At 39.9% G+C, this 25,406-nt stretch overlaps 2 protein-coding genes across 3 annotated transcripts in view; one reads left to right on the top strand and one right to left on the bottom strand.

Moving 5' to 3' along the window:
* The window catches only part of MED12L (mediator complex subunit 12L), a 322,334-nt gene that overhangs the window by 116,826 nt on the left and 180,102 nt on the right, over window positions 1-25,406 (top strand). The gene's annotated exons all lie outside the window — the stretch shown is intronic.
* P2RY14 (purinergic receptor P2Y14) lies at window positions 85-12,790 on the bottom strand (the record flags this gene model as incomplete). Its single annotated transcript, XM_084639008.1, has 3 exons — window positions 12,668-12,790; window positions 3,788-3,894; window positions 85-1,101 (listed from the first exon to the last, which is right to left on the bottom strand). The coding sequence occupies exon 3, from the start codon at window positions 1,075-1,077 to the stop codon at window positions 85-87; it is 993 nt and encodes a 330-aa protein (XP_084495134.1). The 5' UTR covers window positions 1,078-1,101; window positions 3,788-3,894; window positions 12,668-12,790.

Genomic DNA, 25,406 nt, shown 5'->3' with positions numbered 1-25,406 from the left:
CTTTGTCAACTGCTTTGCAATCTGGAATAATTTTCCATACTGCATCTTATAAGGGATATGTGAATTTATGAAATAATTACGCTTTCATGTAGTGTTTGACCTTCTGGATCTAGAGTTTTCTATTTCACCCAAAGTTGTCAACTTGAGATGCAGTTGTTGGTATAACTTTTCTCTAAAGGGCTTGCAGAGAAATAAATAAATAATGGGGTCAAGGCACACATTTGCAGCGGACAGTAACAGAGTAAATTCTTTTGCATAGAACAGATTTTTGCTTGACTGACAGGAGAACTGAGACCCAGTTTGACTTAATGTGTATGGAAGTCTGCAAAGATGATATGGCACAAAACAAATGATAAATACAAACATGATGCTGAATATATTGCGATTGATTTTTTCCCTAGTTACTGTTGAATTTCTCCTGAACTTTCTGTAGGAACTATATATTTTTCTTGATATTGCACTGTAAAAAATGATTAACAGAAGAAACACAGTCCAGAAAATTCCTAGGCAAATATAGCTTGAAGCCTTATGCCATTGTAGTCCAAGCTCACTTTTAAGATTTACACACTTTTTGGAATTCTTCTCTGTAGCACTTTGGTTAGTTAAAATAATATTTGGCAGTGATAAAAACATGAGCAATGCCCATATGACTACAGAGACAATCTTGCTGTAATTAACTGTGTGAACAAAGGAGGTAAGCATAGGCTTTACAATTTTGTAGTATCTGTCAAACCCTATGAGGCCAAAAAATGTTATTCCAACATACATATTTAGGTAAAAAATAACAGCAGAATATCGGCAGACAATAACGTTGAGCTGCCAAGGCCCAATTTCCGCATCACTAAGAATTTTGAAGGGGAAAGTCAGGCTCATAAGAAGGTCAGCAGCAACAATGTTCTTGAGATAAACGACAAAGCTTTTCTTGCTAGGAACATGTAGGAAAATCCATGCTGCTACACCGTTTAGCAGGATTCCTCCTATGAAAATGAATCCATAAGCCAGTGGAATGACATGAGTAGTTACTGTTGAGTTGTAAGTACAGTTGTTTCCTGAAGTGTTTACGCTTGAGTTGGACATCTTAGAATATTTTAGTCTGTGTTCCTGAAAGCAGAGGGAAAACAGTTTTACCAGCAAGATAAATTGGATGTTTTCATGTTGAAGTTGTTTCCATTATTATAAAATTAACATTGATGTCCTTTGCTGTATCATCAGGATGCTTTTCAGGAGCTGAAGTAAATATCATTTCCAATAAATATGCTTAGTATAAATGTCTAATCACTGGTGTTGGTTCACTCTTTTAGCTCTATGAGGGAATAGTATTGTTTTAAATAAGAAAACAATAGATTCTCTAAGTCCTTGATGCCTTTCTGTGAGACAGGCTTATTGCAAAAAAAGTGGGGAAAATTGTGGGATGGTCTAGTTAAAATACCAGGGTGATCATTCACTTAGTGATCTAAATTTTGGGTGTCTACTGGAAGAAAAGCCTACCTACAACATTACTTATGTTAGAAGAAAAGGTGGAACAGAAGGTTTTTGGTTTTTTTTTTTTGAATTTTCAGCACCACTGATTTCCCAGCACCTCAAGTGCATGTTGCATTTTTCACTTTAACAAAATTATTATATTTTTAAAACACTGAAATATTTCACTTTTTTCCCCTTCAGTGTACTACAAAGTTGCACCCTCTAAGCATGGATGGTTCCAGACACAGCAGAATCTATGAAGTTCTGTTCTGCAGGAGTAATATGTAAGGCATGATTTCAGGTGTTTAGAGTAGGTCCCCGTTTTTTGTTATGTAGTGGAGACAAGATTGATGCTAGTGGGGGCAAGATTGGTGAATATATTCCTGCCCAGATCCATTGCTCACGAGGGCCGTAGGGGCTGCTCCAGTCCTGAGGCTGGAGTAGCAGCTGGACAGTCACTCAGTTGATACTATATTACTTGGGGAGTAGGCTTTCTTCCTGTCATGGCCCCATGGAGATACCAACTCCAGTTCCTTGGGCTAGGTACTGGGAACAGGATTTGGAGCATAGTATATGTGGTTTAATGAGTGCAGATATATGCAGTTACAAAGGTCTGGAGTTCTGAATTCTAAGGCTGGTATACTATAGATATCCTGTATGTTATTAGAATGTGTGAGGGAGAGAAATGTTGCTTCAGCAAATTTTAAATTCTGTATATTGCACTTGTAAACAAGAGGCATAATGCCAGCATTCCTTACGTTCTGTTGAAGGAAAGCCTTAAGTGCAACTAGCACAGCTTGCTCTATCTTAGTTGTTAGTGGCTTGATTATAAAGATGCGTTTGTACACTAGCATAAGGTGTAAGCTAGAAGTGTCTTCTAAGGCTCCCCAAATTAAAACATAAATCATTTCTTCATGGGCTCCAGGAAATCACATCTGCTGCCTGCTCTCCTTTGACAGAAGGTTTATGTGGGTCTATTGTCCTTGTTGGGAACTGAGTAACCAATACTGTATATTGCTGCTGTATTTGGCAAACTAAAACTTTAAGAACAACTGAGAAAACAAAGCTCTCTGGTGTCCCTTTGAAAGTAAAGCTTTTGCTTGTTGCCATAAGTTTGTTTTGCAATGGTCACAAGTGAACCGAAAGTTAAGAATAGCAGATCCATGGGATTCCTGTGCGTGGGAGGCTGGAACTCAGACACAAGCTCATGGTCATTTTAAATACACAACATGGGAAATTTTCTTAGAAATAGGACTGCACAGTTGGGTCACCTTTTGCATACTGTATTTGAAACATCCGGTTTACAGAGAGATTGTCAGGTTTTAAGTCAGTCACCTTTAACTTGGAATAGGATGGCATATGGTATATCACAGGTCCCAGATTCTCCCAGTAATAGGTTCAGAGGCCCACAGTTAAATCTTTTCCTAGTAGACACACATCCAACTGTAAACAACTTTAAACTCTAGCTGTCAATTTTAGTTGGGAAAAGAGGGGTGTGTGTGTGTGAGAGAGAGAGAGAGAGAAAGGTGTAGGGCTGTTAGACTATAGTCACAATGTTAATAGATGGGGAGGATCATTAAAGGGTCATAAGGTTAATTCACCTAGAGCTTGGGAAGGAATTATCAAATATAGGAAGATTAAAAAAAATTGCTACAATTTCCCCAACTGAAATGGCTAAAGCTAGATACCTAAATCCCCATTTAAGCACCTAAACATTGCCTTATTTGTAGGCTCATTTTAAATTGATGGGAGTTGCATATGCTCATTATCTCTGAAAATCAGACCACTTTTATTTAGGTATTAAGGCATCTGTGTTTGAAAACTGTAGTCCTTGGGTACTGTCCTCTTCCCTAAACCCTTGTTTGTACTGTATTTTTTCTGTTTAGACTGTAAACTCTTCTAAGCAGGGAGCTGTCATGTTTGTCAAGTGCCTTGGAAATATTTGGGTGCTACATAGAAAATGAGCTATATGCGCAAGAATTTTGCTAATGGCTAGTGGTTCTGTATCTATAAAGAGTTTGGGCAAGTTCAGGTGATGGTCCTTGCGCAGATGCCGCACACTCTGGAGGGTTGTCTCGATGGTGTTGGCACAAAGAGGTGGGTATAGAAGAGCTTTGTATTTTGTCTCTCGCTTAAGTCCAAGACAGAGGATTCCTTAGAGAAAGATTACACTTTCAATTTCTGCTTAGTTCAGTTTCCTTTTAACAGTTATATAGTTCATAAATATATTATCTAGCCTATACAAGCTGGCTATATCTAGTGAGTGATTGAAATCACACACAGGACAGAATCTGTAAGTCAGCTGAAACCAGTGGCATATCCTTACCTGTTTTCTTCTGATTTGATAAGTTGCAGTGGTTATTTACTGAGGTGTCAGTGTTCTAAGGGAGTTTTGCATCCCAAGGGACAGGGACTTTTCCTTTCTTGGGTAATCTGTACATAAAATGAAAAACATACAGTTTAGTTGTGTGTCAATGGTTACATATCTCCTTAAAGGGTATTTAGGGGGAGCTGACAGTAACCCCTGTATTTAATTTGCCTAATATTTAACATTATAAAAGATTGTGGAGATCTTTTATTGAGAAGCTCTAACACTTCCATTGTTTGTAGCAGGCCTTTAAAATTTGGCAGAGACAAAGGCCCAGGGCTAGAGACTTCTGTTTTGCACATCGTGTGAAATTCCATTCAGGTTTAACTGAATTATAAGTTGATAAACAGTCATTTCCCTGCTTTGGCTTACGTTCCTCAGGAAAATTTTGGTAGTGCCTCAGAATAACTAACTATGAACATTCTAAGAGCCAGGCCCGTGCTACATTGGAAAGCCAGGGAGTTATTGGAGCAGCTGTTGTGAGGGGGTGTTGTGTATATAGCCCCAGAGTCCCATATCCTTCTGTGTGGACACAACATGAGGTAAGAGCTCACTACATTTTCGGGGAGGGGAGGGACGAGCTGGGCTGGAGTCCTGTAAGTTTCCTGGCCCCAGCATATAGCACTAGCAGCTCATCCCTCTCCTTCTTTAAAAAAAAAAACAAACAAAAAACTCTTCAGCTAATGTCAGATTTTAAAAGCTCTATCACAAATGTAGAACACTTAACACTAAAACTGCTATATTAATTATCCTTTTTTAATAGTGCATTAGAAAATCCACTTAGTTGGTAGCCTGTTTCTATCCTCATGTGAGAGCTATAATGCCTAAACAGACTTTATCCTTTTTTGCTCATTGGTACTGGAAACTGTTGTCCTTGACCAGAAGTTCTTAAAACAGCCTGTGTAGTTCTTGTTGCCAAGGCTGTGTCTTGCTTTTCACTAATCACTGTGATCATATATTGAACATTTGGTTTGGGTATCCTCTGAAGATGATGCTAGAATTCTGTACTGTACATCTTTATTGTTTATAAATGTGGATCTGCATTCACAGCTGTCTGGACGGTGCTTCAAATATATCATTTTTAGGCTGGCTAACGTGTGTAGCAAGTTTCTGTGACTTGATGCATGCCACCACCACTCTTCAAAAATAAAATTAAAAAGCAATATCTTATGTAGTGATCCAATATAAAAGGTCCTAATGTAATGGCCTCAGCACCATAGCTGCTCCACTAAATAACTCCTCATTTTCTCTCAAGTAATTCATCATTTTCTACCCTCCTATGTTCTGACAAAAAATAGATATGCCCCTGTGCAGCTGCTGCTGCCCCCCCCCCCTCTCTATGGGGAAGTTTGTGGCAACTGAACCTCTGGAACCACAAAGCCATTGGCCATGTCCTCCCAGTTTCCGTTGCATACACTACTGCTCTGTGGTGGCTCATGTGAAGGTGGCACAGAGCCCAGCCCCACCACATGCAGGGGATGCGCAGTCCTTCAATAGCTGTCCCTCACACCACCACAACAGGAATATCTTAGTTCCAGTATTGATTGGGGTTTTAATTTTTATCTTATATTTAGGTAGAAACAGCCCGTACTAAGCTTAGAATTGACACCTATATGTGTGGTTTTTTTCTTATCCAAGATAGTGGTTCATTGGGAAACTTATGCTGTCTGCCATTTGATTTTGTGTGTGGTTGAGGGATCTGTCTTTGCCAGTTATGTTGGAGGTGAGGGTGATATAAAGCCAACTGAAGGTAGGAAAATAGTGTCTTTCCTTGCTAGTAAATTTGTTGTGTGAGAAAGATTATAATACACACATTGGTTAGCAAATTTAATTAACCAGTTACCTTTACTAGCTTTTTCTTGGTTCTTTGGATTTGTGTTCCTTACATAAAGTACAGACTATACAACTATTATGAATTTGAGTTTTATTAACCAAAATAGCTTTGAAAACAAATGAGAAATTATGAAAAACAAAATAAAGATGATCAGATGATAGCATTCACAACGCTGAAAATTGAGCTCAACATGGGATGTTACAATTTTCAAGAGATAAATAAATGAGTTCAATTAATTCAAGGTCTCATTACAGTCTTGTTACAAAGACAAACTTTTATCCTTGTTCTACATTAGTCTGGGTGGTGGTTTTGGTATCAACATGGAACTATGGATCTTTAAACATAGATCCAAGTAGGATCAGTTCATATGTGAAACTGTGCAACTGCCACACAGATAATCAGGCCTTATGATCATTTAGGCTTTAAAAGATTTAACTTCATATTGACTTCTCAACGTACCATTTAAATGGATCAGTTTATTTAGTACAAAACAAACAGTTTGTTAGATATACGTCTGTTAGATTAATATGATAAATATTTATTTCTATTTAAAATAGACAGCATCTCCTGAACTGTATAATACTTTGTGGTCAGGTTGCCTAGGCAATGAGACATTCTCAAACTGAAAGCGTCTATTAAGAGAATGCTTTTAGATGGGTTTAATTTTCTGATATAATTTCTTAAACCTTAATTAATACACTTTTAAATTTATCTAATAAGATTATACCTTGATACTGTATGACATAATCTAGCATGATCTACTCTGTCTCTGTTACACATAAGTGGAAAGCGTATAAAATGGAACAAAATGGTAAAAGAGGAAATTACTTCACCCCTTATCAAGAGTTTGTGGTTATCTGACTGGTTTGCTGTTGTAGATACTCAACCTGTGTGAAACACAGAAACTCCATCTGCCATCTGACATGCTCTTAATGTTTAGGGCTAAAATATGCCAAGATTCTGGCCTTTGTCTGAATCTATGCTATTGTTAATAAGCACCATATTTCATATATTACAGCTATCATGCAATTTCTGTCCTGGCATTTGCTCATATACATATTAAAATGGTGTGTTCTAATTTCTCATGTAAAGATTACATGCTTGTTTTAAATGCATATTCCACATAACATGATGTAGTTTGTATATCATGCACATACATTAGTTGGTTGTACAAAGAAAGCAAAATTGACAAGCTGAGTTCACAAAAGTTTGATTCGGTCAAGCATATAAATACCCACTTCTTTTTGGGCTGCCAGTTCATTTTATAGTCTTGCCAAAAATGTGAAAGGAAAGTTTTATGCAGCTACATGATTAAAATGTTTGTATTCCTTCTATATTTAAACGCCTTATCCCCACCAAATAGGGATACCAAAACCATTGAGACACATACAACTTGTCTGTCAAATTCAGAAGTCTAAACATATAGTTCATAACCTCCTTTTTACTGAGTACCAAACAAGATTTGTGCAAACAGTCAGGCAAGTAACATAACCTTTGACTTCTATATGTGAGATGAAAAACTAAATTTTTTTTTCTGCACTCTTCCCTGATTTTTAAGCATTCCTTTTCTCATCCTGCTGCAAATGGCTGCTCTATAGCTACAGAAGACGTTAGCAGGCTATTTTTGGAAACTAGTGCAGCTGCTTGATCAGTGAATAGGCTATACAATTCATGGGTGAAGGAATTGTTGGCAATAGTTGGTGGTGGTGCAATCCTCTCTGCATGGGAAAACATGTCTACCCAGGGTGGCAAGACCATGCCGAATGTTAAATTTGAGTGCTTTGATGTCATGAGAACTTAGATACAAAGGAAGTAGAGTTTTTTTTTAAAAAAGCCATAAACATTATACAGCAGTTACAAATTATGCTGGAATCCATATTTTGAGGTATAGCTAATTTTAAAATCCATTTTGTATCATAGTATGGAACATAGGAGGTGCCCTGGAGTATGTGCAGACCTCAGCCGACCTTGGGTGCTTGAGTGCCTGGGGATAGAGCTCAGATCATCCTGTCCTGAAAATCCAGGCCCTGACCGCTTCAGCTAAATGAGACTACCCTTTAGTCGCCTGCCAGTCTAAGGCCTTTAGCAGCTGAGTAGTTCTGATTCCCTTTAGCAGAGAGCCATGGTACGCATACACACTAGCCAGTTCTTTATGGACCTGCCTACAGGAGAAAAACGAACTATTCTGAATATTTAGCAGTGTGTTCTCCCTGACCTGCCTCATTTGGTATTGAAAATGGTTTAAGGCCAGAAAGGACCACCAGATCATTTGGTCTGACCTCCTGTATATTACAGGCCACCAACAGCACCCCACATCCGCACACTGAACTCAGCAAGTGAAATTAGACCAAAGTGTTACAGACCATAGGAGATTAAACTATTATGTGCCACAGGCAGAAAATAGGAAGGACTGAGGTTCACCAGTGCCAGAAGCCCCTGGAATGGCAGGGAATTGATGAAGTGGAATATACCCAGATGTTCTCTGGCAAGTGACCCCATGCCCCACACCTGTAGAAGAAGGTGAACCCTCCCCCACCCATATCACTGTCAATCTGATCTATGGCTATCAGTTAGACCCTGCGTATGTGAGCAAAGACCAGGCTGCCAAGTACCTGTGTGAGAGAAAATTCTCTGTACCACCTCAGAGCACTGGCGTACCCTGACCAGTGTCTCATCTCCAGTTGTGGCCATCTCTGAAGCTTCAGACAAAGGAGACTCTCTCTCCTTCCCCCCTACCCCCAAAGAATACATTTCAGTGGAAGAGTTCTTCCTGACCCCTACAAGCAACCAGCTGAAGTGTTGAAGCATGAGATTTTAGGAACAAAATACATGAGACAAAATAGATCCAACATAGTTACAGAAAAAGCATGGTTTACCTTGACTGACTGACTTGAGTTAAAAGCACAACTGCATTGTCTACAGTAGGATTTTAATGTGCGTTAATATGTTAGCTATCATGTTTAGAACTGCACCTTTTCCCCTAGTGTGGACATGGCCTTTGAGAGTAAAGGATCAGAGAGGACCTATTGATGAAAAACATTCAGTAATATGTTTCAGAGTAACAGCCGTGTTAGTCTGTATTCGCAAAAAGAAAAGGAGTACTTGTGGCACCTTAGAGACTAACCAATTTATTTGAGCATGAGCTTTCGTGAGCTACAGCTCACTTCATCGGATGCATACCATGGAAACTGCAGCAGACTTTATATATACACAGAGAATATGAAACAATACCTCCTCCCACCCCACTGTCCTGCTGGTAATAGCTTATCTAAAGTGATCATCAGGTTGGGCCATTTCCAGCACAAATCCAGGTTTTCTCACCCTCCACCCCCCAACACAAATTCACTCTCCTGCTGGTGATAGCCCATCCAAAGTGACAACTCTTTACACAATGTGCATGATAATCAAATTGGGCCATTTCCTGCACAAATCCAGGTTTTCTCACATCCCCCCCACCCCCATACACACACAAACTCTCTCTCCTGCTGGTAATAGCTCATCCAAACTGACCACTCTCCAAGTTTAAATCCAAGTTAAACCAGAACATCTGGGGGGGGGGGTAGGAAAAAACAAGAGGAAATAGGCTACCTTGCATAATGACTTAGCCACTCCCAGTCTCTATTTAAGCCTAAATTAATAGTATCCAATTTGCAAATGAATTCCAATTCAGCAGTTTCTCGCTGGAGTCTGGATTTGAAGTTTTTTTGTTTTAAGATAGCGACCTTCATGTCTGTGATTGCGTGACCAGAGAGATTGAAGTGTTCTCCGACTGGTTTATGAATGTTATAATTCTTGACATCTGATTTGTGTCCATTTATTCTTTTACGTAGAGACTGTCCAGTTTGACCAATGTACATGGCAGAGGGGCATTGCTGGCACATGATGGCATATATTACATTGGTTAAATTTATTAATATATTAATATATTAAATTTAATTAGATTGCTTGCGTGATTTTCAGAGGTGCTGAGCACCTGCAGCTCCCATGGATTTCAACTGGAGTTGTGTGTTCAGCACTTCCAGGCTTTAAGTAATCAAGTAAAATTGTTAATACAATAGTTTGTGTTAAGTGTCCATACTTTCTTTTTAATACCTTGGCATGTGCAGGTGTTGATCATAGGTAATGGAGATTATACCTTCTGAGGGAAAAGGACTTGAGATACAGAAGGATAAGACACTGAGCTAGTCAATCTCCTTAGTTTTCCTTATTGATACTGCTACATGTTTCCTTACTCTGTTCCCTATGACTACTACTGTAAAGTAGAAGTTGATAGGATGCAGCACCATTGTAAAGTACTTTACACTGTAGATGGATCAGAGCTTGCTGCAGTCAGATAGGGCCAAATTCTGCACTAATTTAAGATCAGGGACCTTCGCTGAAATTGATGGGACTACTTAACAGTGTAAATTAGCATGGAATTTGGCCCACCATTATACATGTAATCAGCATTTGTATAAACAGCCACATTCCCAGTGTGTATATATGTCTCCCTCTCTTTGACTCTCCCTCCAGGGAAGATAGATAGATGTGACAAAAACAAAACTTGATGTCTTATTGTTTGTCTGGGTAATGCGTAGAATTACAAAGATGACTCTCTTTAAAATTTACTTGGCAATAGAAAGCATGCCTTTTACAGTAGGCATATTTAGTGTGGTTGGTTTTTATAATGGAGACTTTACAGACCACACTTATTACATTAATTTAGGTCATAACAGATACTTTATTGGCATTTGTGAGTGGTTTCTTATACTCTGAAGGGAAAAGCAGGAGGGTATAGAAATCAATTGCAGTAGATACAGTTCATTTTCTCCTTAAAGGTAGAATACCAAATTCACTGGAACCTAGCACAAAGCTCACGTAGTTGGGGATGGAGGACACCTAAAGGGTAAAGTTTTTTTCGCTCACTGCAGCACGCAGTTCATTTGTTCTTACTGTCCAAGATTCCCAATCAGTATCCATCCTTGCTTTTCCCCCTCAAAGTGTAGCATTGTCTTATTTTACTGATCTCTAGATCAGTATATATTTTTACCATTTTCTTTCTGGAGAGTTAGTTTTGTTCTTGTTTCTGAATTTTATATTAGGCTCTAAAGTAATTAAATCTAGCCCTTTAATCATAAATGCTTATTTGTGGATCTGTGCAAACTCCTGTACTTGCAGGGAGACCCACTGAAGTCAGGGGCACTTTGTTTGCATGTAGAGCTCTTTGTAGCATCTAGCCTAAATATTGGACTTATTTCCAATATATGAATTAAGCTTTAAAAAACTCCCTTATGCAGTCAGCCACAAGGTATTTCATTAATTGGAAAGTAGGAGGAGTAAGGGGAAAAGTTGACACGGGCATGTAGTGTGTACATGATGATCCTGACCCTCAACATCAGAAGATTAAAGAGAGATATTTGGCTTTTAGAAATATCAGCCATATCAAAATTTTGGTTCCTTTAAGCCATGTAAAATACTTTGTATGCATTAACATTTTTATTGTCCTTGAAAGCGAATATTTGAGTATGCAAGAGGTATTTTTTAAAAAATTACAGATGAGAAGGAATTAAAAATATTCCTTTTTATAATTTCATGTCTGTTGAATAATACATCTAAGTATTTTCATAAAACTCCTTGACTTAATATTAAAAGCATCAGACAATGGCAACCATCCTTAATTTTTAATATTTATATTCTATTGATCACAGAAAACTAAATGAAAATCTGGGGCAGGGGTGGTGGGAAGCACTGCTTAAAAGAAGAAAAGGGAAAAAACATCACAAACAAAAACCTACACTTTAGGAAATAAATCTTAAAACTACATAAAAAGATGGAAAAGTCCTTACCTGTATATCTGTAGGAGGTAAGACTAGATGATCACAAAAACAGACTCCAAAGAGAAACTGCTGAACTTGAATTAATTTGCAAACTAGATACCATTAACTTGGGTTTGACTAGAGACTGGGAGTGGCTGGGTCATTACACATATTGAATCTATTTCCTTAAGTTAAGTATCCTCCCACCTTCTTGTCAACTGTCTAAATGGGCCATCTTGATTATTACTACAAAAGTTTTTTTCTCCTGCTGATAATAGCTCATCTTAACTAATTAGCCTCTTACAGTTTGTATGGCAACTTCCAACTTATCTGTATGTATATTGATTTCTTCTTACTATATGTTCCATTCTATGCATCCGATGAAGTGGGCAGTAGCCCATGAAAGCTTATGCTCTAATAAATTTGTTAGTCTCTAAGGTGCCACAAAACGAAAAGGTGCTACAAGTACTCCTGTTCTTTTTGCAGATACAGACTAACATGGTTGCTATTCTGAAACAATGGTCTGAGTCCTTACCTGAATAGATGTATGCTATTCTAGAGTGCCATTATGAGTACCATTGTTAATAGAAGGGGAGATGATAGCCTGGTTTTTTTTGTTTGCTCTTTGTACTATAGTTGCAATCCTATGACTATTGATATTATAATAGCTTTGCATACTACGTGAATGTTTCCTGTTCACAATTTTTGGAGTAGCAGCCCTGTTAGTCTGTATCTGCAAAAAGAAAAGGAGGACTTGTGGTACCTTAGAGACTAACAAATTTATTTGAGCATAAGCTTTCGTGAGCTACAGCTCACTTCATCGGATGCCACTGAATGCATCCAATGAAGTGAGCTGTAGCTCACGAAAGCTTATGCTCAAATAAATTTGTTAGTCTCTGAGTTGCCACAGGTCCTCCTTTTCTTTTTGTACACACTTTATCATTTTAAAGCATTTTCTTAAACACATCTAACTAATACTTATAAATGTTTGTATATTAACAAATGTAGGATTGTACAAAATATATTTTTTAAAAGATGTGAAATTAAAATGATCTTTTAATAGGACAAGCAATTAAATATAAAATTTTACATATGATTCTTGTTGCTAATTTAAGGCTAAACAAATATATTTCAGGAGAAAGCATATACAAATGTATTGGAATATATTACAGCAAAAAGTTTTAAATTATAGCGTTTTCTTTCACTCACCAATTATTGTGTAACCTTCTCTGTGGTATCCATTAATGTTGTTCCTTAGCAATCAGATATACTCTCAGTTCTTGACTGAAATATGCTTCACTCTGTTTTCTGCATAATCTTCTTAAGTAGTGGTAGTGCTTGGAACTGCTGCTTTAGTTCCCAAACTGAGGTATTTAAAGGCTGGATCACGCTGTCTTAATGCTTGACCAAATGTGGTTTTTAAATGTCAAGTACTGCAGATGCCAGTACTATTTTATTATACTTAGATGTACTTCCAGGAGGATCAGCATTGAATTGTATTCAGAAGTTACAAATTTGCAAAGTTTGGCAAAACACTAAAGAAGTGGAGTTTTTTTTTTTTAAAAAAATTGTTCTCATGCCTAGCTGTGACCTTCTCTAAGAAGTTACTAAATAGCTTCCGTATTTATTAGTGGAAGTGCTCTAAACTGGAGGTCATGGGTTGCACTGCAGTTGCTTGGAGTGTGTTGCGAAAATCACAAATATTTACTTTGGGGGAAAAGCATGATACATCTTTGGGGTTTGTTTTTTTTTTTTTACATCTTATGATTAATCTTCTTGCCTGCCTCCCTCTCCACATGCTTTACTGGTAGGCTCCCAGATCAACCACAAAACCTGTAAAATTAATGGTGATACAAAAGCATGCATTCCTTACATTTGATTTTCACTTTTTAGTTATTTTCCTGGAAAGCTCAAAAAACATTGTCTTTTTTTCCCCTTCGTCCTCAAAACTTACTCTTGTATTTTTTCCTCCCAGGTTCACATTAAATATGCATTACATTCATTTTAAAAAAATAAAAACAATGTTGTTGCAAAGTCATGCAATAACAAAAAATTAGGAAATGCCAAATGTGCAACCTTAGTTTGGTCCCCTGGTGCATATGCATTATGATAACCATTTCCCCCCCCAAAGCCTTCTGCATAATTCAGTGCACAGGATGGATAATACGTTCACTGAATGGTTAGCTGTTCAGTTGCATTTATACTTGCCATTCAGTGTGTGATCCTATGCCTTATTTATTACACAGCATCCAAACCTTGCTCTGAGTACAGAATTACTAATTTCCTCATGGGCTTTTCTATGAGTGTCCATTACTGTAACATTAGAATTTTTCACAACCATTAATTAAGTTATCTTCACAACACTCCTATGACATAGGAAATGATATTACCCTGTTTTACCAAAGAGTAACTGAGAAACAGATTAAAGCCAAAATTGTCAAGTGACTACTAATTTTGGGTGCTGAACTTGAGATGCCTAGGGACTGATTTTACTCTAACATTTCTATAGCATTTTATGTTCAGTGCACAGCTCACATAGATTTTGGTTGCAGTTGTAAGTATTCAGCGCTTTTGCAAATCTGACCCCACGTCTCAAGTTGGGCACTTACAAAATAAGTAACGTTCAGTTAGTGGCCACCTAAAAAAAATTTTGGTTTACGGGACTTCACCATCATCACATAGAAACTCTGTGGCAGAGACAGGGATAGAATCCAGTTCTCCAGGGCAGCATTCACCTTCCTTAACCATGAGACTATCCTCTTTTCCTGCAGTCCTCTTGCCTCATTCACTATACACCTTCCAACTTCTGCAGTGAGGCAGGGTCCTGTGGACAACTGTTTCCTTCACTACGCACACCTGACTGATTATCTGAGCACCGTCCTTTTTGTGCACTGAAAGAGGTAAGGGTCTTGAAGGAAAAATGGTATGTGCTCATTAATTAAAGACTATCATAATGCATATGTGCAAGGGAATAGCGTGGGTTCAAATTAAGGTTTCACAGGTAACCTTAACTCTGACATATCCTCACTTTTTGGTGCTTTGCAACCTCAATGTTCTTTTAACATAGTTTCTGTGTATATTTTCCTAGGTTTTTAAAAAAACAAACTGAAAAAAATAGAAATTCTGTCATGTGGAATCATACCAAGCCTTACATGGGTCATCAGCAGGGTTGAAGCCTTTAAATCCACAACACAGACCTCTGCCACTTGACCTGTGGAGTAACTGATAGCAGTAGCAGGTTGTTATTCTCTGTGTGGACCAGCAGTAGAGGTGGCTGAGGCAAAACTTTGACAGTGGGTTTCACAGGTATTTGCTAGACAGCAGATTAATGTTGACTCAGAAAAGTTGACTATTCCAAATTCTGGAAGGGGGGAGTATGATCTAGTGGTCACAGACCCTTCTTTCCCTTTCCACCCTACCTGCCCCCTCTGCCTGTGCTCCTAGCATGTGTCCCCTTGTATCCTGTCTCTGCACTGTTTCTCCCTTTTAACTTGTCTGTTTCTATCCCTCTAATTTTTCTGTCATTCCCCCACTCCCTGCCACTGCCTTGTTGCCCTTTTGAACCTGTCTCTGCTTCCTGCCTTCTACCTTCTCCACATGCCTCTGAGTTGCAGTCAGGCTGCTTCCTCTTCTCCTGGGTGCCAGCATTGAGAGCGCAGGAAAGACAATCTCCCTCTTCTCGGTTCCTGTGCCTAGCACCTGCACAGCTCTAGCAGCTGTGCGAAGTAATTTTAGAGGCTTATAACTTGGCCTTTTACTGTCTCTGGGAAAATCTGTCCAGATTTGTCATCACGTGACTGTCACCGTGACCCTCCTGCCACAGCTCCAAAATATGGTGGCTCTAGGGTGTCTTAATGAAACAGTTGTAAGAGGTTTTTTAACTTGTAAAACTGTGTGTTTTCCCCTCACCTCTTTCTGAGAAGGAGCTACATTGTTTTTGGTGAAACTGTGCAAAAATGTCACATCTGGCAAGGGAATGGTTGAAGATTAGTAAAATTTTATAAGCAATTGAAAACAGGCTCTTAAAATTGAAAATGTTAGGCAGTCTAGGTAAGAATTCCTTTTTCTTTTTCCTGTTGTCAGTATCCCTCCCTCTGACCTGTCCAGCTTGGGTGGCCCTACCATGAGTTAAAAGTCCTGTGAGCGTCGTTCCCAGTGTCATTGGAGCACACAAGGCTTTCACTTCTCCAGGGAAGCCTGTTTTCTCCCTCTCAATTTAAAACATTTATTTTATTTTAATCAGAAGACACTGTATGATTTCATGGATCTCATTTGATATTTCTGGATGGTTGTAGACCTAATGTAGCTTTTGAGAGGAATCTAGTTAGTGTCTCTGATCAGATGCCAGACTTCATGAGAGGACTGGTGCATGAGCTAGTAGCAGTGCAAGCAATCTATCTTAATTCATAATGGTGTCCACAGATCCAGGACATTCGGTCTCTGCTCTGTGCAGCCTTGGAGCTAGACCAGAGCTGTCAGTCTGTGGCAGGGAAGGGAAGGCTCCACCTCAGATACCCAGCTTGCCCGTTTTCTTCCACCTTCACAGGTGCTGGCAGGCAACTAGCTCTTCTGCAGAGTAAATAAAGAAGTCAATTAGCTTAAAATCACCAAGCTCTCAAGATCTACCTTTATCAGCAGAGGGGATTCCCTTCTCTTCCCATAGTCTCCAGGGCACTCTACCCTCTCTGCTCATCCATGTAGAGTGCAGCAAGGTGGAGAAGGCTAGAGAGGGAAAGTCAGAGACTGTTGTCTGCACCTCCCCACTGACTGAGTGAGTGCCTGCATGGAGATCTGTGCCTATTCTGCAGAGACCCAGGCCCCTCTCAAGTGCTCAGGCAGGGGATAGAGTTTCCCTACAGCCTCTCTCCCCAAGCATGAGAACTCCAATGAAGCAGTGACAGCTCCTCAGACCAAAATCCTCTGAGCCCATCACAGGCAGTGGTCCCCGCTCTCTCTGTGTTGGGAGTTTGGGTGAAGCACATCAAAGGGCCATGGAAACTTCCCTCCCAGCTGCTGGAGCCTGTATTTGTAGCCCCAGCTACTTGTATGGAGAAGCAGTTGCTCAGCCCTTCCCAACTGTGGCTGCTGCAAGTGGCAGGGTGCTACTGACAGGGATCCAGAGTAAAGAGATCCTAATAAAATGGGCCGAACCCCGCCCTCCCTTCTACAACAGATTGGGTCTCTCTGGCTAAGGTTGATGCAGCCTGTTCTCTATTCAAGGAGACAACCATTTCCACAGAGGGAGACCTATTGCCAAAGGACTCCACCGATAGGAGAATTGAATTGGCAACAAGGACTTCTCCGATAGGAGAACTGAATTGGCAACAAGGAAAAGATTTAAAGCAGCATCAGCTGCCGTTAGCTGCATCTACTTGTTTTGCTAGAGCGATGCTGGCCTGGGATGACAATCTGGTACAGTACTGCTAAAGTATAAAAAAGCCTTTAATCTGGGCACATCTCTTGAAAAAGCAGTCCTTAGCTGATGCATTTGTATCTGATGCCTCCCTGAATGCTTGCTGTACTCAGCTAGGTCTGTGGGCTACAGTGTGGTAGCATGCTGACGCAGGAGGCACTGGGTCTGGAAATTAGAGTAAAGGCTAAACGGCCTTTAGCTCATTCAAGATTCTCAAGGGGCAAGCTATCCAGTAACCCCATGAAAAAACTAATAGTGGATTCACTGGAAAAAGATCAAGAAATGCTGTAGTCCCCAACAAGCAGTATAGGGGAGATGAAGAACTTTACTCCAAACCAGGGCGGTCCTTTCATGCTAGCCAGTGTAGAAAGCCTATCAGGAAGTGACTCAGCTGCATCAGAGAAAAATAGAACAGATGCAGGGGACCACAAGAGAGCGGAGGTGAAATTTCCACTCAAACCCCAGCCTCTTCAAAGCAATCCACAAGACCCGCCATCAGCTCAGTCCGGGGTGGAGCAGAAACTGATGGTGATCTTCTTCAGAAGTGCAGAGGGGATTACTCTTTGATCTTTTCAGATACCCAGGACTCAGGTATATCCCATCTCCTGAGTCAAAGGATCCTCAGAAAAGATGGGATCTACAAGCAGCCATCCTAGATCTCCTACGAATAGGAGCAATAGAGCCTGTCCCTTCTCTATAGCAGGAACACAGGTTTTACTCCATCTTGTTCTACCATCAATAAAGGAGGACTTAATGGTGTCAATAGATTTGAAAGGTGCCTCTCTCTATATCCCAGTTTAATGTGTTCTGTTGCAAAGGTGGCCAAAGGTACTCAGACATGCCTTTCCTCCCTTTCATCTTCTTACCAGAACACTACAGAAGATTAGGCAAGAAGAAGCACTGGTGATTGTGTAATATCTACTCGTTTAGCTTCCAGAAAGAACTCTACTAACTCAGTGTATCAGGGCTTGATTGAGGTTTACCCATTGGTGCTAGGACAAGAGTCTCATCCTTTCATCTGCAGCAGTACAACAGATTCTCAGATTTCTTCAAGGTGGACTGAGACTAGGTTTGGCAGTTCAGGCACCCAAAGGTGAAGTTGCTACATTGTCTGGCATCCTTAGTGCAGCAAGCAAGAGGTGGATTTAATCTTACCCAGATGTCAAGCAGTTTTTCAAAGCAACCTTTCTTCAACACCCTCCTGAAGTGTAGTGTTTCTTCATGGGATCTTAACCTCATCTCATTGTATCACAGTCCCTCTATCTCAGGGGTGGCCAACTTGAGCCTGCGAAGGAGCCAGAATTTACCAATATACATTGCCAAAGAGCCACAGTAATACGTCAGCAGCCCTCCATCAGCTCCCCGCTCCCAGTGCCTTCCACCCACAGGCAGTACCGCAGATCAGCCCCTCCCCCTTCCTCGCCACACCTCCTGATCAGCTGTTTCCTGGTGTGCAGGAGGCTCTGGGGGGGGAGAAGCAAAGGTACTGCAGGCTCAGGGGAGGGGGCGGGAAGGGATGGAGTGGGGGCAGGGCCTGTACCAGAGCCAGGGATTGAGCAGTGAGCACCCCCTGGCACATTGGAAGGTTGGCACTTGTAGCCCCAGCCCCGGAGTCGGTGCCTATACAAGGAGCTGCATATTAACTTCTGAAGAGCCGCATGTGGCTCCGGAGCCACAGGTTGGCTGCCCCTGATCTATCTGAACTGCTCATGAAGGTATCTAATTACTTGCTAACCATTTCACCTCACTACAAATAAGAACAGGAAAATGTATCTATGCCTTACCTGAAAATTTCCTTTCTTGGAGTAATAAGATCCACAGATGAACCCACTCTGAATGGGCTGTTAATTGGGGAAAATATGGGATTATTTATTAGCACTCAAAGTTAGTTATTCATTTGAATTCCTTGCTCTGCCAGAAGATTATTCTGTTTGGTCTTAATGTTTAATTTTCTTTACTTGTATAGAGTGGTTAGAGATTTCCTACTCCATGGAAGTGTCTCAATTGGCAGGTTTCTCAGAGGTGGAGCAACACCTCGCCTGCTACTGATTAACAGGTCTGGTCTGCCTCAGTGGCTGCATAGAGCAGAGACCCAATATCATAGACCTGTGAACCTTATTACTCGGAGAAAGGAAACTTTCAGGTAAGGCACAGATAAATTTTCCCATTTTCACCTATTTTAACCTGTATAATGACTTTGGTCCAGTTTTTTTAATGATATTTGGGTGTTGTGATGCTCAGCATTGCAACAACTAAGTAATTTTGGAGCCTAAATATCATCTTCAAAAATAATTTAGGCACTTAGGAGACACAATCCAATTGGCTGACCCAAAGAAGTACTCTTTATAAGCTTGACAGCTTCTCTCTCTCACCCATGGAAGTTAGTTGGTCCCGTAAAAGATATTACCTCATCCACCCTATCTCTCTAATAACCTGAGACCAACATGGCTACAGTAACAGTGCATTGATGGTCAGTGGCAGTTTGGTTCCAAAGTTCCTAACTTCCTTTTCAAAATGAGATGCGGGCTCCAAAATCAGCTAGGTTGTTGCAACATTGAATGGGGTAATGCTGATTGGTAGAACACCTAAATACCTCTATTAATTTGAGCCTATAACTTCTTCAGTACTTTAAAAATGATACATTCATGCATATAAATGAAGTAATTGGAGTGATGCCAGAGTAAAACAGGTGTCAGTGACATCAAAACCAGGCTCAAAGACTGAAACTTTATGAACGGGAACTGTCTAAAAGATTTACCAATCATATGTGAACTGAAACCACGAGTTAGTCACAGTGCAGTCAATGTTTACAGAAAATTGCCATGTATCATTGTCATCTATTTTGTTGGTCAGTGTGAAATGCCTGTGGCTCCAGGTTCTCAGGTTGTTCCCAAAAGCACATGCCTCTCAGACAATTGTGACCATGATGCTTTTGCTGTTTCAACAGAAGGTGACCCAGCACTGAAATGACCTCAGTAACTGTGTGATAGTGTGGGTAGCTTTGTATGATTAATGCGCCTCTGCTGCTGTTAGAGTATTATCTGAAGGCTGTCTGAATTAAGGACTGAATCTTGCAAGGTGCTGAGCTCCTCCTGAGGAGTGCTGAGTGCCCTCAACTCCTGACTTCACTGGCACTGAGCTCCTAAAACTCCCAATAAGGAGGGCATGATCTTGCATGGTCAGGCCTTGACTGCTGAGGGAAGCTGTCAATAGGATAATAAATAATATAAAGTTTTTAAAAGATGTTTGAAAATAAGCTCTTGGAATGGACTATAGCTTCTCTTCATGCTTTTATCTGTGCTGAGGAGTCATCACCATTTTATGAGACACTAGTGAGATCCATTCGCACTATAGTATCAGAAGAAGCAGAAGGTCACAGAGTCTGGAAGATAGGTCTAAATTTTCAAAAGTGACTACTTATTTAGGGTGTCCAACTTGAGACACCTGAAACTTGAGACACCTGGATTACCATGCACATTGTAGGGAGAGTGGTCACTTTGGATGGGCTATTACCAGCAGGAGAGTGAGTTTGTGTGTGGGGGGGGCGGAGGGTGAGAAAACCTGGATTTGTGCTGGAAATGGCCCAACTTGATGATCACTTTAGATAAGCTATTACCAGCAGGACAGTGGGGTGGGAGGAGGTATTGTTTCATGATCTCTGTGTGTATATAATGTCTGCTGCAGTTTCCACTGTATGCATCCGATGAAGTGAGCTGTAGCTCACGAAAGCTCATGCTCAAATAAATTGGTTAGTCTCTAAGGTGCCACAAGTACTCCTTTTCTTTCTGAAAGGAGATTGGTTTTCAGAAAATGCTAAGTTTCTGCTCTTTTGAAAGCCAGGCCCTTTTCAAACATCTCAAGTTGGACACTCAAAATCACTAGTCAGTCTTGGAAAATTTAGACTTGGTATTTTAACATTTTGATGTAGTTGTATCCCTTATTTTGCAGGGGTGCTGGGTTGGATTTTTTTCTCTAGCAGAGGATATTTTGAAACAGAAAATAGCACATTTTGAGGTTTTCAACCATTGTAGTTTTCCCTTTTAAATGCTGTCATTCTGCGTTGTACATACAGGAATGGTGTTTGTTATTACTTAGCAGCTGGAAAAGGATTAAAGGAAACCTGTCATAACACTTTGACATAATTTGTTATATTAATCTCTAAAGGAAAATTGGAACAGTGTGTTGTCATGTTTGTGACTGAAAAGTATTCTAGCATAAATCAGTTTTATTTGACCCAGTGTCATTCACAATAAAAAATATAAACAAAAGGCTTTAATAATGTAGGACAATTTCTCTTCTTAATTATGCCAATGTACATCCAGACTAATTGCAAATGAAGTGGAATTACTCCATATTTACTCCATCATAACTGAGACCAGGCCCTGATGCTGCAAGGAATCTCACTTACTGGAACTTAACAGATGTCTTTTATCCCCCAAGATAACCTAATGGTTTTATGACTCTGTTTGGCTCTGTATTTTTGTCTCTTGTAACTCCTTCCAAGGAAAGATGAAAACTACTACTTTTGGAAGCATGGGTTTATGGGCTGTCAGCAGGTTGGCAGTGTCTTCAGTTATTGCAATAGATTCTGACAGAATCCTACTTTCCATAGAAGGTTTGTTGTTAGAAAACAATTGCTTTAACATTTTTTTTTGGCTTTGTTTAATGTAACTGAATTCCCAGAAATACGTTTCATGTGGAGACAACAGAAAGCTTGTGAAATGTAATCTGTCTTTTGGACAGAATTCTAAATTTAGTTTTTTTATTTAAAGGGACAGATTGACTTAAACTGATCATTTAGATATTATTTTTAAAAAGTTTCAAAAGACCCACATTCAGTAGAATTTTTTTCACTATTTTTTCCTGATGAAAACAATATTTTTGAAAATTAAAGGTTTTCTGTATTGCTTGAACCCACAGTACAAAACCAAAATGAATGGGAAGTTGTATAGTAGGATATGGTGTGCAACCCAGACATTGCACCCTTGTGCTAGTGCATGATTGTCAGATGGTGAGTGATACTGACTTCCTTTAATTATCCAGAGTGAAATTCAAAAAGTAAATCTTTCACCTTTAACATTGAGTCATTAATATTGTAAAAATTATTATTGTGTTCATATTGTAAAGTGATAATGATAACATGGGGCGGTGTAAACCTTAAAAATAATTTTAAAAAGTAAATAAAGCCCTAACGTGTCCGTTTACTTTTGAAATCGTGAACCTCTCCTGTCATTGTGGCATTAAGTGGCAGTTCTATTTCCAGCGGTGTTATGATTGTGCTGGAAGCGAGAGGCGTGTCAGTGGGAATGTGCTGATGAGCAGTGATACTGTTTTTCCTCTATTTTACTTTCATTTTAATCTATTCATGTTGTCATAGCTGATGCCTATAAAATTTTCTCCAGCCATATCCACTGTTAGTTAACTCCAACAGTGCATTTCACTGTGTAATTCTGGCAAAGGGTTAACAATGGAATGTATCAAAGGGACCTTATGTAAGCATATTCTAGTGTGCAACAGCCTGTTAATTTTAATTGGATTTTGTACACTCCTGATGTTGTCAGTCTAGTGAGCTGATTGCTAATATTGGCTCTGATACTGGCTAATAGTGCCAGTACAAGGATACTGTTGATATCTGTGGCCCTTAACCTGTTTGCTTTAGCTTTTCTGTCTGCAAAATGGAAAGGGCGGGGAAAAACCCACATCAGCATAAAATACACACGGTTCTCAATCCCTGTGAATGAAGCCAATGTAAATAAATACAGTCCATGTATAAGGCCCCCCTCAAACATTATTTATACGGGAAATGTTAACAGACCTTTTAATTGTGAATACACAATACAGATATAAACCCCATGTTAAATCTCCTCCCGTTTTGCTGAGCACAACACTGTGAAAGTTTGTTTGACAAGACACATACCTAATATGCTACGGGGCAACTTCTTTTGGCCTAGTGTGTTAGGGTATGTCTTCACTGCAGAGTTATCCCAAGCTAAACTAGCATGAGTAGAGTCACTGCAAAGCCCTACTTGTGCCAGACCCATGTGGCTGTGTCCACAATGGTGCTGAAATAGCCCGTGTGCTGGGCTGGATTTGTAGCAGGATATCCCATGATTCCTAGTGGTACATTACATTGGGCCACTCTATGAATTCATTTACAGTGTGTTGTGGGAGAACTTGTTCATCCTTCCTGGACTCGTGTGTGGAAGTTCTTTTGTGGGTTGTACTAATACCATGTCACAGCTTTACTAGAAGGCTGGTGTCAAGTTCTGGCCAACCGACAGAACAGGAGGATTTCTTGGATGTTCAAATGCTGTGGAAAGTTCAGTAGAAATAGAGCAGATAAATGTGGGGTTAAAACTCAGTGCAGGAGAAAGGAGCAGTTTGACAAACAAGTGCAGTGCAAGTGGAATTGTGGGATAGGATTGGAGGACAAACAGCACCTAGGCTTGGTTAGCTTGATTTCTTACTGCAAAGTAGGCAGGTTGCCAGCCTGGCCTGTACTAAAACCCAAACTCAAACCTATACGCTTAGTCATGCTAGTCAGAGTTTAAAGCATCCTCAAGCCTGGGTTTTTCTCTGGGGGTGGAAGGGAGTTAGGGGTAGCATCTGCACTAGAGCCTGGGCTAACTCTGCAGTGAAGACATACCCTTAAAGACTGAGTAGCTGTGCCAGCAGTGGGAACTGGGAAAGTATTTAGGGTCTTACTGTTGCAGAGTGATTCTGGGTGTGGATGCAAACAGGTTCTCACCACCACAAACAAGACGAATAATGGTAGCAGAACACTGGGCTGCTTTCCAGAACCTGGTAATGAAGTGCCACTGGACTTCCCCTGTGCTGAAAGTCACAGGGTGGCTGGATGTATTGGGAAAGGAAGGGTATTCTGGACTAGTCCATGTCATCTTGAAGATCAGGTGGTCTGAGTTAACTGCTGGGCTGCAAATAAGTTGTGGTTGGTTTTGGTTTCTATTTGAAAAGTCACACAGCTCTATGAATGCACTAACTTCATGTTCTGTTCCAGGAGGCTGAAATGAGTTGCAACACACTTAACAGAGAGAGAGCATGCAGCAGAGAGATCATGCTCAAGAAATCTTTGGGTTGTTGCACTAGGGGTGAATTTGGTCTGTTATATTTTGTTATCAAAGCCACATTATGATGATATTGCCCGTCAGCACTGGTATTTCATTCTTGGTTAGAAATGTCTATTTTCAGCTCTTCGTTTGTTCGCTGCAGCTTCATTTAAAAAACAAAAACCACCATAAATGCAATTTAACAGGTATTTGGTCATGAGAGTCAATCCTGCTGTCATATCTGCAAGTGCAGAGCCCGCCTAAACAGATTCATGAACTTCTTCTGTGTCGGGATGGGGAAGAGATTTTGAGAATAGGTGTTTTGTTTGGGTATGGACTGTAGAGATTGGGGGGTGCTAGAGTTATGGAGCCTATTCTAGCAGTTAACCAAGAGAAATGGCTCCTTTCTAGACTCGTTTGTGGTACTACATAGCTGAATTATGCTAGGTAGATAATGCTCTGGTGATGTGATGTCAGAGAGTTTTGGCAAGAGAACATACTCTCCCACCCCAACCCTAGGCACCAGGCACCATGAGGTCTGGTATTTTTAAAGGATTCTAAAGGATGCCCTAACCCCATTGAAATTTAAATGGCACTTAGCTCCTTTAGGCTTCTTTGATCATTTTAACCTTAGGGCCCAATCCTGTGAGGTACTGAGTGGCATAAACTCCCATGGACCTTGTAGGAGGTGTCCAGCATCTTGCAAAATCAGGCCCAGCTTTGAAAAGTGTACAATGTTTCTTAAAAGAAATGTCATCTGTGTTTTTGTTCTGCATACTTGCTGCCAATGTGAATAGGATAGGATTCGTTTCAAGATGTATAGTATGCTTGAACATAATTTAGATTTCTAAGTTATTTTGATTAAAAGGGTGCTTTTAGTAAAGGACTTTTAATGTAGTCATTAACATTTCAGGTAAGTAAGTAATTTGCACACTCCATCAGTATCCTAAGAAGGAAAAAGTTCACAGGAATGGAGTAAGTTCTCATGTGTAAAACAGCCATTCAGCCAGCATAGTTTCTGTAAATCAAGGAAGATTAAAATAGCACAAGCTTAATTAAAACTAAGTCATACTGACTAATTACATGTTTATTTGCTTTAATTCTAGAGGGCAAAACATAGTCTCAGGCTCCTCAAACTTCAGGTAGAGAGTCCTCCTTTAAAAATAAATCACGCTCCAACATACAATGAACTGTGGGCATTTTTAGTCATAAGGATATTGCTTATATAGGCAAAAGTCTAGAAATTCACAGTTAAGGCTGAAAATAGTCCCTTATTCACAAATAACTAACTTTGTATTTAAAAAAGGGAGAGAGAGAAATAGAATTGTTGGAGGATTAAAAGCTTTGAGGGAGGGTGGGAAGTCTCAACTATTTACATGCAATTTGAGCCTGCTAAAAATGGCTCTAGGCAGCTGTACAAATCAGTGGGTCACTCCATTTCCATTGTGCTAACATTGACATTTTCCAA

This window comes from Lepidochelys olivacea, assembly GCF_965140295.1.
Source record: "Lepidochelys olivacea isolate rLepOli2 genome assembly, chromosome: 9".
NCBI classification, from domain to species: domain Eukaryota; kingdom Metazoa; phylum Chordata; order Testudines; family Cheloniidae; genus Lepidochelys; species Lepidochelys olivacea.
Note: the sequence above shows the minus strand (reverse complement) of the source record. Positions and strands in the feature narration are given on the sequence as shown.